Here is a 16,829-nt window from a genome sequence, read left to right as displayed (position 1 = left end):
TATCTGCCAGTTATTACTATGCTGGACTTATTAACTACTGATCTGAGGCTATTGAATTGCCTAGTTAACTTTTTTTTTACTTGAATGTCAGAAGAGTCATGATATTTGTGCCATATTTCATTCACAGAGCAGGGAAGAAATAACTCCACAGGATGTGTTTTAACATGTGGTGGGAAAGTTTTGTGCAATTGCACCCTACACATCTCATTTGGCAGGGAGCGCCTACAAATCAATGAGAAAATGATTAACAAAATAATAAATTGAGAAAAGGAATGAAATGGCAATTCACAAAAGCAACATAAACAGCCAAGAAATATATGAAAAGATTTTTTTAGTAGTAATCAAAAAATATAACTAAAATTAAAGCAAGAGTTTTTTTGTTTTTTTTTTTTTCTGCCTATCAACTTGAGGAAGGTAAAAAGTTCGTACACTATCCAGTATTGGTGAAGGTATAAAGGAAGTGGACTCTCAGGCACTCTAGAAAATATACTGATATAGCTTTTCTTTTTTTTTTTTTTTTTGCTATTTAGCCATATTTATCATGATTGAAAATGTGGGTTCCCTTTGGACCTGCAATTCTATTTCTATGAATTCATCATAAGGAGGTAATCAGGAAAGTACACAAAATGTGTGCATGTACAAGAATATTCATTATAGTATTTTTATAATAGCAAAAACTTAGAAATAGTCTAATTGCCCACCCATAGTTAAGTAAATTATTGTATTTCCACACAACTGAATACTACGCAACTATTTTAAATAATATAGATTATTATTTATGGACATGTAAAGATGGCCACAACTTTTTATGTCTAGTATAAAACAGTTTAATATGATTTTACTTTTTAAAAAGTTATATATTTATTATACATATGTGTGAGGCACATGAATATATAGAGCTATGTAGAAAAGAACTATCAAAATGTTTATGTGCTATATAATAATTTTAAATGATCATTTATTTAACCATTCATTCATTTAACACTATTTATTAAGCTCTTAATATGTGCTAGGCATTATGCTAGGTGCTGTGAAAACAAAAGAAAACAATCTGTTAATTCAATCTGCTAAACTAACAGTGATTTTGAAAAATGCCAACAAGCAGTACTGGTGAGTTTAAGAAGGGGTGCACTCTCATATACTACTGTTGAGAATATATTTTGGTAAAACATTTCTGGAGAGCAATTTAGCACTTTTTATGAAAGACTTAGAAATACCCATTTCATTTGACCCTACAATTCCATTTTCAGGAATTTATTCTAAAGGAGTATAGATGTACACACAAAAATATGTCAAGCAGCTCATAAATGAGTTGCTTGGGAGAGGGGTAACCTAAATATTAAACAATGGGGATTTGGGTAAATAAAGTGTCATATGTTCACAATGCAGAATACTAGGGAGTCACGCTTAACCTAGAAAATGTTTAACAGGAAAAAATGTCCAAAATATACAAGTGACAAGGTTTAAAAAGAAGAGTGTGGTACTAAACTGCTCGGAACTTGAGCAAATCACTTAAATGATCTGAGTCTCTTACTTCATCTGCAAAGCTTAGATACTTAAGGACCCTCTCAACTCTTACCTTTCCTGAGTCTAGGTACTCATCCTTTCTTCTTTATAAAGAAAATAAGTCATCATTGGCAGTCGGTAAATGTTAGGTTGGCAGCTGATTGCAGAGCTGTCCTAAACTATTTCATTTGGGGATTTACTAAAAGATTGCTCACAAAAGAGAAAATACGTGTCTTGTAAGAAAATGTCCACTTTTTTCCTTAGTAGCCTAATCTTTCAGGCATCGTGCTTGATTTTGAGGGCACAGAAAGACATTAGTGCCCTCGAAGAGTTCAAAGTCTCTTGGGCGGAGGGAACCAATAATGATGTTAAAGCGTGATAAATGACAACAAAGCCTTGAAAGATGAGTTCTCCAAGGAGTAGGGAAAAGGATTCCAAAGTAGAAAGAAAAACATGTCTACAAACAAGATACTCGAGGAAGAGTATGGTTCACACAGAGAAACGAACCATTATTTGTGGCCTTTCTTGCAGTCTCGTTCTTCTCACACTACACAACGCCCCACATCTCTGTGGACGCTGAAGGAGAGGTTGAGCCGCACACTCGCTCACCCGGAGTCTCAGGTGCATCTGGCCGGGTCGGTGAGAAACTGGCGGGAATCTGCAACACACAGGTGACTTCACTGAGGACCCAAGAAGGGCGACTTGGTAGTGGCCGCCTAGCAGCTCTCATAGCTCCCGCGGGGACACCTGTCCCGGGGTTTCCCGCCAATCTCATTTCCTCCAGCTTCCCAGGCCCCGCCCACTCCCGAGCTGGCTGAGAGCTTTGAGGGCGGGGGAGCGAGGGAAGCCTATCGATATCTCTGGAATAGACTGCTCTACCCTGCGCCACCGCCTTCAAAGTCCCGCAGACTTCTCTGTAGATCGCCTAGCGGAAGTTTAGGCAGCGCTGCTTGGTCCGCGGGTTTTCAGGAGGCCGAAGCCAGCCTCGCGCCGGAACCATGGTGAGTTGGATTCCGAGCTCAGGCTGGCTTTGGGCAGAGGTCCGCTGGCTGGGGGTTGACGAGCCGCCTCGCCTGTCATCCTCAGAGCGGCCCGAGGCCACGGGACATAGGAACCTTAGCCGAGGGGAGGGTTCAGGCAGTGATTCAGCATCTCCGGCCTGACCGGGAGAGGGGAGGTCGGTAGTCGGTGCGGCCTTTCCCCGGGGTTTGTTTCGCTTTCCACCGGGCCTTGAACAGTACCTCCTCGGACTACTAGCCGAGTTCGCCCCTCAGTTTCCTTCAGTCGAGTAGATTCCGAGCGGTCCAGAGAGGCCCCTAGTGCTCTGTGTGGGAGAAAGGGAAAATGGGGACTTGAGATCTCCCTGTACTGCCAAGTGCGGACTTGACCCCAGGGTTTGGGTTCCTGGACCGCGTTCATTTTCCAGGTGGGTCCCTCTGTAATCTCTCCCTCAGAGCTCGATCAGAAAAGGCCCTTTTCAATCACTTTGTCCAGTCACCTAGTTTTACAAATGAGTGAACCGAAGCTGATAGGAGAAGTGATGGAATCAGGGTTACAATATAGGTCTCAGGGCTTGCAGACCTATGTCTGCCATTCCAGCCCTCAGCCTGCTCACCCCCATGATTAGTCTCCCAAGTACTGTGCTGGTGGACTTGTTTTAATACCGTCCTTAAAGCAGTAATGGGTCTGTCGCTGTGGCCATTTGTGTCCACTTCTAACTTCCTGGGGACATTCTTGTGTTCATTCATTCAGTATAAATGTTTCAAAGGCACTGTTTTAAGTACAGTGAAGGTTCAAAGATAAATCAGCATATCCCTAATCGTAATATAAAGTAGAAAGGGACGTGTAGATAAAGAACTGGTGGGACTATGTTTTGGGATTTGGGGAGAAAAGATGGAGAAGACTTCAGGAGGTAGACATTTGAGCTAGTTTAGGGAAAAGTAATGCTTTTGACCATTTATTAGGGTCTGGTATAAGGGAAGAGCATAAGCAAAGATAGGAAGGAAAGTGGACACATAGGAACTTTAGTAATTGACTGAACCTAAAGCGGGTGCTATGGACAGTGTTAGAATTGGAAGATAGGTTGGGAGGATAGGTCCCATCTAGATCTGCTCTCCCCCACCCAACTAGCTCCTTGTAAATGTAAAACTGGTTTGCAGCTGAGTACAGTAGTAATCTTCCGATGAGGTTGCAATAACAGTTTTTTGTTAATGTTAGATGAAAACAGATGGAAGAACATTTTTTAATGATAGAGCTTGTTAAGATTTGGGATTTGTAATGTTCTCATATTAATAAGTCTTTTTTCATTTACTTTCAGTTTCGCAACCAGTATGACAATGATGTCACTGTTTGGAGCCCTCAGGTAAAATGTTTTATACTATTTCTATGAAGTGGTTTTTGGTGGCTGCAATGTGTTTAGAAACTTATGGGATTGTGGGCAGTGAGAAAATGGAATATAATCACTTTAGACTTTTCTGAAACCTAAATGTATCATTAAAGTAAGTTTCCTAGTTTTTTTGTTTGTTTGTTTTTTATTTATTTATTCATTTATTTTGGCTGAGCTGGGTCCTAGTTGTGGCATGCAGGATCTTTTTAGTCGCGACATGCGGACTCTTAGTTGCAGCACGCATGCAGGACCTAGTTCCCCGACCAGGGATCGAACCCGGGTCCCCTGCATTGGAGTTTTACCCACTGGACCATCAGGGAAGTCCCAAGTTTCCTAGTTTAACTATGTTCACCTGATTTTTGGGATCTCTAATTTTAAATTTATAAGAGGGTCATGTAAGATGACTCTAAGGTATGTTTTTTTGTTTGTTTTAGGGCAGGATTCATCAAATTGAATATGCAATGGAAGCTGTCAAACAAGGTTCAGCCACAGTTGGTCTGAAATCGAAAACCCATGCAGTGTTGGTTGCGTTGAAGGTAAGTAATGCAGTAAATATATCTTCTTCCTTTAGAAAACAGCTGTCAAATATAAGTTTCACTATATAGATAATAAAATTGTAAACTTGTTTTTCTGTCTTAAATAATGTCTCTATGTAGAGAGCACAGTCAGAACTCGCAGCTCATCAGAAAAAAATTCTCCATGTTGATAACCATATTGGTATCTCAATTGCGGGACTTACTGCTGATGCTAGATTGTTATGGTGAGTATGATCGTGGAAAACAAAAGAAACATCCCTTTGATTCATAATTGATTACATTTCTAGAAAAGATCCAGATATTTTAAGAAGTTGTCTGCCAGAGTGCTTATAAGTTAAGATCATGAATACCTTAATGGATTTGGAGTCAGTTACTAAGTATTCCATTTCTTGATCACTGCAGTATTAATTAATAGAATTAATCATATTAATATTAACGCTTTTGAGAAGTCATTGAATAATGTGTTACTTGAGAACTCAGTATATGTTGTTTGATATCAGGTCTGAGAAGAGCTTGACACTTTTGTCAGGTTTCTAAGGATCAGCTGAACTACCCTTGCTTTCTTTAATACATCAGTATTCATTTGACATTTATTTTTTGCAAAGCTCAATACTGGGTACTGCAGGGTATACAAAAGTGAATCAGACATAGATCTCATCTTCTAGGAACTTAAAATCTAGTAGAATATCTATAATACAAGGTAGAAAGTGGAGAGTAACAGGTAAATTTCTGTGAGAGACCAGAGGAGATAAAGATTATTTCTAGGTGAGGGGCATTGTGTAAATGAAGAGCTGGGGCTTTGGAATCACACAGTCTTTAGTCCCCACTTTTAGCACTTAGTCTGATATTGATCTAGTTACTTAAACTCTCAATTTTTTTAGTGTTTTTTCCTAAGGTTACTGATAAATAGCCTAACATGTAGAACACTTAACACAGTAACTTTTGGTGTGTGTGTTGGGAGGTGGGAGGTAGTTAGCCAAAAGTAATCTCTTAAGTCTGTGATTTAATTAGGAAAGAAGGAATATAAACACTAAGGGCAAATAACAATGCTAATGTTTAAAATTTTTAAGTTATCTGGCGAGCCCCCCTGCTCTCTTAGGTCAGCAGTATAGTGACGGCATTATTAGTGACGGTTTCTTTTAGCTGTTGAAAATGTAATATATGTTGCACCGTCAAACATTTTATTTAACGCAGTCTGTCCAATATATTGTCGTGTCACATGTAATCAGTATAAAAACTTTATTAATGAGATGTTTTACATTGTTTTTTTGTACTAAGTCTTTGAAATTTCATGTATATTTTGTACTTACGGTACATCTCAATTCAGACTAGCCACTTTTTCAGTGCTCACTAGTCACATGTGATTAGTACCTGCCACATTGGGCAATGCAGTTTTAGACAGCCCTGGGAAATGGACTTAAATGAAAGTAGAGAACAAGTAGCTTGGTTCCTGCAGCCTACATTTGATCATCACATGTGACATACACATAAACTAGACAAAGCAGCATGAAAGAAAAGTACATATCCATTTCTTGTTTATTCTCTTGGCTTTAATAGTTAGGCATGAATTTCCTTTTCCCCTGTGTTATACTTGCTTGAATCTTGTCGGGTTTAAGAGTGAGACTCAACAGTCTAGTGTCTGGTATCTCCTCTAGAGTGCTGCTTATGGATAGAAGTGACGTTGGCAGGACATGTTAACAGTGCCATACTATGGATTCTATTTCTTGTTTTTGTTCTATTGGGGAAATTTTCATCAGCTTTCAAGAAAAAAAGCACTGTCTTGTTGACGGTGGGAAGGGTAAGAGAAGAGACATTGCTCTTTTTCTCTTGCTCAGCCTTTTCTTCTCTATTCTATAAAGTGCTCTGAGACAAAGGTTATCTAGAGCTAAGGAACATTTTAGTCATAAACATAGTAAGATTATGAAAACTTTAAGGTTAGTCATTTAAAATTTAGAAGGAAGAGTTGGTATAAAAATGCATCCTTGTGGCCATGTCTTTATGGTTCCCTTGTATGGATGTAATTCATGTAAATGTCTGGAAGAAAGCAAAAAGAAATGAAATTATTTAGATTAGAAAAACTCTCTGTGATTTGAAATTACTGATTTTTCTTGTTTCTTTTTTAGTAATTTTATGCGCCAGGAGTGTTTGGATTCCAGATTTGTATTTGACAGACCTCTTCCTGTGTCTCGTCTTGTATCTCTAATTGGAAGCAGTATCCTTTTTATTTATGCATTTATTTTAGCATTTATGGATGTGGACTTTAAAGGGTTTTGATACTTTATCCTTATGTTACTTATTAGGAATATGATAATATATAACATGGGTAAGATTGTGAAAACTTTGAGGTTAGTCACTTTTCAATAGCAGAATGTTTAAAATTTTTAGAAAGAGAGTTGTAGGAAGTTTTACCATGGAAGAATGGGTCTAAATAAGAAATTGGGCTGCTCTTTTATCAGCCCTTATAGATAAGCAATTAATATTTTCCATATACAGATAAGCCAAATTTCAGAAAAACTAAGCATCATTTTTAGAGGAGATTTAAAATTTTTTATTGGTGGTTCTAGATGTTCCCAAAAACTCCTTTCCCCTTATATCCAAAATGAATGAGATTCTGTACGTCAGAGAAAGTCATTTTGGTAGCACTCACTTTGGATTTGGTGGATAGCCAAACATTTTTTAATAGCTAAGCCAAATAAATATTTCTCTTTTATTTTCTTCTTCTTGTGGTGGATTATGCAGCAATTAAGAAACCAGAGTTCTTTGTTAATAATGTTTAATTTGAAAATAAAGATAGTACTTTATACCTTGTTAGAACAGGCTCTTTAACTAGTTTAAGAAACTCAGATACCAACGCAGCGATATGGCCGGAGACCATATGGTGTTGGGCTGCTTATTGCTGGTTATGATGTAAGTTCGTAGAGTATTGTTATATGTTAATGATTTTTTTAAAAACTGACTAGAAGTTTTCTAATATTTAGCTCAATCAAAGTCAAGATTATGTAGTATATTTTTCTTCTCTTTGTAGGATATGGGCCCTCACATTTTCCAAACTTGTCCATCTGCTAACTATTTTGACTGCAGAGCCATGTCCATTGGAGCCCGTTCTCAGTCAGCTCGTACTTACTTGGAGAGACATATGTCAGAGTTTATGGAGTGTAAGTGATATTTTTTTTCTTGTTCCCTCCAGTCTTTATGTAGTGAATAAATACAGTATTCTAAACAAAGAAAACTATCTGCTTTACAGAAAGAATTTTTAAAAAGATTAAGCCCATGAAGTGTATATTATTTCTGTCACACATACTAGCTTTTACTTTCTCTGGCTACCACAGTAATTTGAATCATCAGTAGAACTTTTTCAAAATATAAATATGTGTCCCTAACCTTGAAGATTCTTGATTCAATTGGTCTGAAGTAAGTGTGCCCCAGCCAGAGTTGAGAGCTACTGTACTAGCTACCAGTTGTAAGTTCTGTTGACAACTTTTAGTTTTCTGAGATTCTTATTTTTAGCCACACAGACATTCTGCATTAAGTAGTCCATAAATAAATAAGAAGTCAGTGTAGCTGTGGGAAAGAAAGGTAAAAGATGTAAGGTGTGGTGATAGGGCAGGTTTTTGAGTAGTTTGCTCATGCAAGGGTCTTGGATTTTAACACATGCTTTTTATGCATCTATTGGGGTAATCATGTGGGTTTTTTCCCCCTGTATTCTATTGTGGTATATTGCATTGCTTTTGAACATTAAACCAGCTTTGCATTCCTGGGATAAATTCCTTTTGGTCATGGTGTATAATATAAATTATATATATGTGTATTATAATGTTTATATAAACATAAATGTTGCTGGATTCAGCTTGCTGGTATTTTGTTGAGGTTTTTTGTGTATATGTTCATAAGGGATATTAATCTGTAGTTTTACTTTCTTGTGGTATCCTTGTGTAGTTTTGGCATCAGGGCCAAAACTACACAAGGATAGTTGTACTTGGCCACATACAAGGAGTTGGAGGCTCCTTTTATAAAGAGCAAATACAGTGGTGAGCATTCCACAGAATACATTATATGAAACTTTGAGCTGTATCATTTGTGAATCAGGATTTTGATTTAACTTAGCATAAGAAAAGGGTAAATTCAGTAACAAAAATCATGTATCCTCTCATTAAATAAAATAATAGCAATCTAAAAATAGATTATTAAAAGATTATATGACCAAACTTTAGACTTTTGGGTTTTTGTATTATGATATATTTAGTATGTGACTAAAACCATGATTTCAGACTATAGGGCTGACAAATAAAAGAAGCCTAGCAAGAAAATGGAATTAAGAAATAGTTGTTGATCTATTATATTTTAGGCAATTTGAATGAACTGGTTAAGCATGGTCTGCGTGCCTTACGGGAGACACTTCCTGCAGAACAGGACCTAACTACAAAGGTAAATATCACATTTCCCAATTGTAGATACTAACATTACGGTTTAATCATTTATCATGTAAATGTAAGTAATAGAGGTTTGTATACTTATAGTTCTTTAATTTGCGAGTTGGTTGCCTTGGCTCATTCTCTTTCTTTAAGATGTTCACTAAAAGGGGCTGATTTTGAAATGATTTTTAAACATTTCTTTTTAGTATAAAGCAATAAAAGCAGTATGTCTGAGATAGAATATTCTTCATTTCTTCAAGAGGTAGGAATATCGTCATATTTTTAATTCAGTTAACAAATATGTACATTGAGCACCTACCACATGCAGGCAGTAGGCGTTGAGAATATATAGTAAACATAACAAACATCTTGGCATTTTTGGGACATACATCCAAGTGGGGGAAGAGAGACAATATACCCACAAGTAAATTATATAGGATGTTAGAAGGTGATAAATGCTATAGAAAAAATAAAACAGGTTAAGAGGAGTAAGAGTGACAAATAGGGTGTAGGAAGGAGGTGTGGTGGGTATAATTTAAAATAGAGTGGTCAGGGATGGCCTCACTGAGAAAGTGAAATTTGAGGGAAAGATCTAAAGGAGGTGAGTTAGTGAGCTATGCAGATGTCTAGATCAGTATTCTTCCAGGGAGTATTATTACAAAGGCCTTGAGTCCAGAATGTCCCTAGTGTTCGAAGCAAGGAGGCCGGTAGTGTCAGAGTCACTGATCAAGAGGAAGAGAAGGAATGAAGTCAGAGAGGTAATGGAGGCCAGATTGCGTATGTCCTATAAACCATTGTAGATGCTTTGGATTTTACTCCAAGTGGGCTGTTAGAGTTTGAACAGAGGAATACCATGGCTTGATTTAGGTTTTAAAAGAGTCACTCTGGTTGCCATTTTGAGAACAGATTGTAGTGGGGACATGGGTGAAAATAGTTTCAAGGTTGTTATAGTAATTCAGGTGAGAGATTGTGGTGGATTAGAGCAGAGTTGTAAGAGTTGGAGATGATGAGAAGTGGTTCAGTTTTGCTTATGTTTTGAAATTAGAACCAAAAAGGTTTGCTAACAAATTGGTTGTGGGGTGTGAGCTTAAAAAAAAAAAAAATCAGGTTTTTGGCCGGATTAGAGGAAGGAGAGATTGATGAGTTACTGAGATGGATAAGACAGTTAGAGAACAGGTTTTGGGGCAGGGTTGTGGAGGAAGATCAGGCGGTTAGTTTAGGACTTAACAGGATTTGAAATGCCTCTTATTTGTCCATTTGGTGTTATAGAATAAACAGTAATCAGATGTTCACCCCCTAGAGTTTGGTGGAGAATGGTCTATCCTAGAGTTAAAAATGTTGGAGTCTTTGTGTAGAAATGGCATTTAGAGACTGGCCTGGATTAGATTTCTAAAAGAATCGAATACTTAGACAAGAGGTTTGAAGACTTGGTTAAGGGCACTCTACCCTTTAGAGGTTGGGAGGTAAGTAGGAATCAGCAAAAAGGACTGAGAAAGATGACGAGGGAGGTGGGAGGAAAACTTGGAAAATGAGGCATCCTTAAAAGCAAATGAAGAAACTGCAGTCATCCCTTGGAATCTGGGGAGGGATTTGTTCCAGGGCCCCCCCTTGGATACAAAATCTGCAGATGCTCAAGTCCCTTATATAAAACGGCATAGTATTTGCATCTTAACCTACGCACATCCTCCTGTACACTTGAAATCATCTCTAGATTACTTATAATACCTAATACAATGTAAATGCATGTAAATAGTTGTAATTGCAATGTAAACGCTATGTAAACAATTGCCAGTCCACAGCAAATTCAAGTTTTGCTTTTTCGAACTTTCTGGAATTTTTTTTTTTTCCCGAATATTTTTGATCCATGGTTGGTTGAATCTGAGGATGCAGAACCCACAGATAGAGGGGCCGACTGTCTTTCAAAGAAAAGAGAATGAAAAATTGCCAATAGACCATGGAAGATGTGGACTGAGAATTAACCATTAGATTAGCAGTGATGTCTCTGGGACTTGACTAGACAATATTAATGGAACGGTGGGGTAAAAGCCTGATAGGAAGGGAGTCAGGAGAAAATGAGAAGAGAGAAATTGGAGACAGCCCTTTGGAAGAGATTTTCTGTGTGGGTTCAGAGAAATGGGGTGGTGGCTGGAAGAGAATGTAGTGAAAAAAGGGTTTTTTGTTGTTTTGGTTTTTTAAGATGGGAGAGATTACAGCAGGTTTGCTGCGTGGGTATAAGAATAATCCAGTATCAAGAAAAACATTTATATAAGATAAAAATGAGAAAAACTGCTAGACCAGTTACCTTGAACAGCACACAGGTGGAAAGGTAGGACTTAGAGAGGAAATTGGGCTATTCATTCCCAGTAACAGGAAGGGAGAGAATCTAGGGACATAGATACAGGAAAGAGTGGATACTGTGGGAGCTTGTGAACATTCTCTTCTGATTGCTTCTATTTTCTCAGTGAAATAGGAGCAAGGTTTTAAGCTGGAAGGAGAATGGAGAATATTAGAAAGAGTTGTCCAGGGAAGGGGAGATTGAATGATCTAGGGACCCGTATAATACAACAACCACTAAAGGCCTCCTTGAGGTTAATGATCATTAACTAAAGTGAGATCAGTCAGCATATTATAAAATCCATTTTGTTATAATGAATGGATAATTAATATTTAATATGTATATGAAGACTTTATAGCCTGCATAATCTTTTTAAACACTTTTTTCTATTATGAAAATAATATTCTTTCAAAAAAATTAGGAAAGTACACTAAATTGTTTTAATTTGTTTAAAATACCTATAATGTCATCACTCCAAGATGACTGTCTTTTAAAATTTGGGTATACAGTTGACTGTTGACATTTACAACTTGGAAAAGTCTGCTCAGGTATCTGGCTTGCTGATTTCACATTTTTACTGAATCATAGAGAATGCCCTATATATATCCTTAATGCCTCAAGTTTTTGCTGAAATTTTAATCTTACGGGAGCTCTTTTGCACTGGTTAGCGTTCACTGAACACTTTAAGAATTGCTTTTTAATTTTTCCATGTAGAACATAGTTCCAATCCCCTAAATTCAACACTTTAGAACCCAAAATTTATTTCCCTAAGAACTATCATGTCTTAACTTACACACGAAACAAATTTGATTATTTCTTAGAAGTTAGGGTTACTTCCTAGCAAAGTGGTTTGTTCCCTCACACTGGTCTTCTCATTCCCATTATGAACAAAGTTGCAAATTTCTAGGTGACATAGACCTTTGGAATTATTCATGATTATCAAAAGTGAATATTAGGGACTTCCCTGGTGGTTCAGCAGTTAAGACTCTGTGCTCCCAATGCAGGGGGCCTGGGTTCGATCCCTGGTCAGGGAACTAAATCCCACATGCTGCAACTGAGACCTGGCGCAGCCAAATAAATAAATAAATAAATAAATTTTTTTAAAAAGTGAACATTAAACCTGCAAATTACAGAAGTTGACTAGTTTTCTTCTTCCTTTTTTCCCTAAGTATTTTTTGTCTCATTCAAGTGCTATATAAATTTTTACTCTGCTTTTTTCCATCCAACATTTTATCATAAGCATTTTTCCAACCTAAATTCTCTTGAGTTTTAATTTTTACCTTTTTTTTATCCCCTCAGAATGTTTCCATTGGAATTGTTGGTAAAGACTTGGAGTTTACGATTTATGATGATGATGATGTGTCTCCTTTCCTGGAAGGTCTTGAAGAAAGACCACAGAGAAAGACACAGGTATATAACTAATTATAAGCAAGAGACTTTAGTTCTATTGTTCCTACCATGACTGTGTAAATCTACCACTTTTGTCTTTAATTATTGAGATAGGCTCATAATTCATGTGGCAGTGGGAAAACCATGAACTGACTAAAGTAAAATACTGAGGAGTCAGTGATCTCCATAAAACACAAAAAGGGTGATTTGGCTACCTATTGCAGTTTCTCACTTCTGTGGGTTGATGGGCTCAGCTAGATGGTTCTTTTGCTCATCTCATTTGGGGTCTCTCAAACGTTCCAGTCAGTTGAGGGAGTGGGGCCGGAACATCCAAGATGGCTTTACTCACATGTCTTCTTTACTCATACTTGCTAGGTATCTTAGAGGGACAGCTAGAAGGCTGGGACCTCTGCTAGGATCGCTGGGCCTCTGTCCACGTAGTCTCAGGGCCTCTCCTTCACCAGAGTATCTCTAGCAGGGTAGCAGCTCAGAGGTTGCAAAAGTTCAAAAACTCAGAAGTGCAAGCTGCCAGGCATTCTTAAGGCTGAGGCCCAGGACTGGCACAGCATCACTTCTGTACATTCTGTTGGTTAAAACAAGTCATAGGGCCAGCCAAGATCCTAACAGAGTGGGGACTGAGAGAAAATTCATTGGGGACCAGCTTGGGAAACTAAGTTGGCTCTTCACAAATACTGAGAAAAGGATCAAGAAGTATTGGTGAATCAGGTTAAATACTAGACTTTTTTTGTTGAACGTTTAGAGTACACATTTGCTTTTATAGATGCTTATTTGATAGCTGTGTAATTGAAAAAAAAAAACTGTCGTGAATTTCCTCTACAGCATGAATTTTTTTTAACTTGTTGATATTTGGAGGAGCAGGATTTGCATTATTTAACTGCTATTGGTAAGAACCAGCACTGTTGGGAAGAATGCAGTGGAGTACCACACAGCTGCTTTGTTTGAAAATATTTTTGCTGTGTTCATTAGTGCTAAAGAGGAAAAGAATGTCTAAAATGTGCCAGTATTTTAAGGCTAGTAGAGATAATAAAAGGAAAGCCTTTATTTTTTTATTTTTTTTTAAACATCTTTACTGAAGTATAATTGCTTTACAATGGTGTGTTAGTTTCTGCTTTATAACAAAGTGAATCAGTTATACATATACATATGTTCCCATATCTCTTCCCTCTTGCATCTCCCTCCCTCCCACCCTCCCTGTCCCACCCCTCTAGGTGGTCACAAAGCACCGAGCTGATCTCCCTGTGCTATGCGGCTGCTTCCCACTAGCTACCTATTTTACATTTGGTAGTGTATATATGTCCATGACACTCTCTCACCCTGTCACATCTCACCCCTCCCCCTCCCCATATCCTCAAGTCCATTCTCTAGTAGGTCTGTGTCTTTATTCCCGTCTTGCCACTAGGTTCTTCATGGCCTTTTTTTTTTTTTTCCTTAGATTCCATATATATGTGTTAGCATACTGTATTTGTTTTTCTCTTTCTGACTTACTTCACTCTGTATGACAGACTCGAACTCCATCCACCTCATTACAAATACCTCCATTTCATTTCTTTTTATGGCTGAGTAATATTCCATTGTATATATGTGCCACATCTTCTTTATCCATTCATCCGATGATGGACACTTAGGTTGCTTCCATGTCCTGGCTATTGTAAATAGAGCTGCTATGAACATTTTGGTACATGATTCTTTTTGAATTATGGTTTTCTCAGGGTATATGCCCAGTAGTGGGATTGCTGGGTCGTATGGTAGTTCTATTTTTAGTTTTTTAAGGAACCTCCATACTGTTCTCCATAGTGGCTGTATCAATTTACATTCCCACCAACAGCGCAAGAGTGTTCCCTTTTCTCCACACCCTCTCCAGCATTTATTGTTTCTAGATTTTTTGATGATGGCCATTCTGACCGGTGTGAGATGATACCTCATTGTAGTTTTGATTTGCATTTCTCTAATGATTAATGATGTTGAGCATTCTTTCATGTGTCTGTTGGCAATCTGTATATCTTCTTTGGAGAAATGTCTATTTAGGTCTTCTGCCCATTTTTGGATTGGGTTGTTTGTTTTTTTGTAATTGAGCTGCATGAGCTGCTTGTAAATCTTGGAGATTAATCCTTTGTCAGTTGCTTCATTTGCAAATATTTTCTCCCATTCTGAGGGTTGTCTTTTGGTCTTGTTTATGGTTTCCTTTGCTGTGCAAAAGCTTTTAAGTTTCATTAGGTCCCATTTGTTTATTTGTGTTTTTATTTCCATTTCTCTAGGAGCTGGGTCAAAAAGAATCTTGCTGTGATTTATGTCATAGAGTGTTCTGCCTATGTTTTCCTCTAAGAGTTTGATAGTGTCTGGCCTTACACTTAGGTCTTTAATCCATTTTGAGTTTATTTTTGTGTATGGTGTCAGGGAGTGTTCTAATTTCATACTTTTACATGTACCTGTCCAATTTTCCCAGCACCACTTATTGAAGAGGCTGTCTTTTCTCCACTGTATATGCTTGCCTCCTTTATCAAAGATAAGGTGACCATATGTGCGTGGGTTTATCTCTGGGCTTTCTATCCTGTTCCATTGATCTATATTTCTGTTTTTGTGCCAGTACCAAACTGTCTTGATTACTGTAGCTTTGTAATATAGTCTGAAGTCAGGGAGCCTGATTCCTCCAGCTCCATTTTTCGTTCTCAAGATTGCTTTGGCTATTCGGGGTCTTTTGTGTTTCCATACAAATTGTGAAATTTTTTGTTCTGGTTCTGTGAAAAATGCCAGTGGTAGTTTGATAGGGATTGCATTGAATCTGTAGATTGCTTTGGGTAGCAGAGTCATTTTCACAATGTTGATTCTTCCAATCCAAGAACATGGTATATCTCTCCATCTATTTGTATCATCTTTAATTTCTTTCATCAGTGTCCTATAATTTTCTGCATACAGGTCTTTTGTCTCCTTAGGTAGGTTTATTCCTAGATATTTTATTCTTTTTGTTGCAATGGTAAACGGGAGTGTTTTCTTAATTTCACTTTCAGATTTTTCATCATTAGTATATAGGAATGCAAGAGATTTCTGTGCATTAATTTTGTATCCTGCTACTTTACCAAATTCATTGATTAGCTCTAGTAATTTTCTGGTAGCATCTTTAGGATTCTCTATGTATAGTATCATGTCATCTGCAAACAGTGACATCTTTACTTCTTCTTTTCCGATTTGGATTCCTTTTATTTCTTTTTCTTCTCTGATTGCTGTGAAAGCCTTTATTCTTGATCAAGACAAAGTACAATGAAATACTGGAATTGTTCAGTGATGCTTAGGTTTTCAGAAGTGTAAAATTGTATCTATTTTTTTAAAACCCTTTGTTCAGAAATTTTAATAGGACAGTGAACCAAAATTGAGTATCCAAAATGTCTCCTAACTCCTTTTCTCATAAATTTTTTATTATAACGTAATGTTTATGATTAAAAGTGTATATTGGTCAAGTGTTCTTTTTACATATTTTCTTTTTTCTTCCTCTCTTAAGCCTACTCAACCTGCTGATGAACCTGCAGAAAAGGCTGATGAACCAATGGAACATTAAATGATAAACCAGTCTATATATGTATTATCATACATGTAAGAATGCAGGAACACGTACTGATGACAATAACCTATACTTTGAACCAAAAGATGCAGAATGGTGGAATGGTGTGTTTTAGGAATCAGTCCAGATGTGAGTTTTTTCCAAGCAACTTCACCAAAACCATATAATGGGGTGCATTTTCTTTAAGAGCGTCTCTATAATCATTTTCTAGAAAGTATAGTTATCTGAACTAACGTTTTTATATGAAGAACATAGTGTCTTTGTGGTTTTAAAGACAACTGTGAAATAAAATTGTTTCACCTGCTGATGTATTGGTGTTTTGCTTTTTAAGCAGCTTCAACTCTGAATAGTAGTCTGAGATTACAGCTGTGTCATCATCATGTGTGGTCACCATGTTTGCCAAATTAAATTGCCTTATTTTTAGTGACAGGAAAAATATTACCTCTTATCTATAACAGCCTTATACTAATGCCCCAGTGTATGGACTGGCTGCATGAGAATCCATGGAGATTTGGTCCAGAATACAAATTTTAGGGTTCAACCCTGGAGATTCTGATTAAAACCTAAGAAACTACCACTTTCTAACAATAGTAGTAGGAAGATTGTTGACATAGGAACGATTTTTCTTTCCAACCATTAGGTGGCAGTAGTGCTATCTCTGGTCTGGTCTCAGTGTAGGGAATTTTTGCAA

The 16,829-nt window shown here is 37.3% G+C and overlaps 1 protein-coding gene across 1 annotated transcript; it reads left to right on the top strand.

Annotated features, from left to right (window-relative positions):
• The first annotated feature begins 2,395 nt into the window (after window positions 1-2,395).
• Window positions 2,396-16,445, top strand: PSMA1 (proteasome 20S subunit alpha 1). The gene is made up of 10 exons (XM_061203060.1): window positions 2,396-2,507; window positions 3,824-3,868; window positions 4,327-4,428; window positions 4,549-4,652; window positions 6,552-6,640; window positions 7,265-7,335; window positions 7,454-7,583; window positions 8,774-8,853; window positions 12,475-12,585; window positions 16,079-16,445. The coding sequence occupies exons 1-10, from the start codon at window positions 2,505-2,507 to the stop codon at window positions 16,133-16,135; spliced, it is 792 nt and encodes a 263-aa protein (XP_061059043.1). The 5' UTR covers window positions 2,396-2,504; the 3' UTR covers window positions 16,136-16,445.
• The last annotated feature ends 384 nt before the right edge of the window (window positions 16,446-16,829 follow it).

This window comes from Eubalaena glacialis, chromosome 10 (genome assembly GCF_028564815.1).
Source record: "Eubalaena glacialis isolate mEubGla1 chromosome 10, mEubGla1.1.hap2.+ XY, whole genome shotgun sequence".
Classification (NCBI taxonomy): domain Eukaryota; kingdom Metazoa; phylum Chordata; class Mammalia; order Artiodactyla; family Balaenidae; genus Eubalaena; species Eubalaena glacialis.
This window is presented reverse-complemented; position numbering and strand designations above follow the sequence as displayed.

Excerpts from the sequence above, each read along its gene's own strand:
- PSMA1 (XM_061203060.1), top strand. Across the intron at positions 4,429-4,548 it reads CAGTGTTGGTTGCGTTGAAG|AGAGCACAGTCAGAACTCGC; the intron begins GTAAGTAATGCA and ends GTCTCTATGTAG. Across the intron at positions 12,586-16,078 it reads GACCACAGAGAAAGACACAG|CCTACTCAACCTGCTGATGA; the intron begins GTATATAACTAA and ends TCCTCTCTTAAG.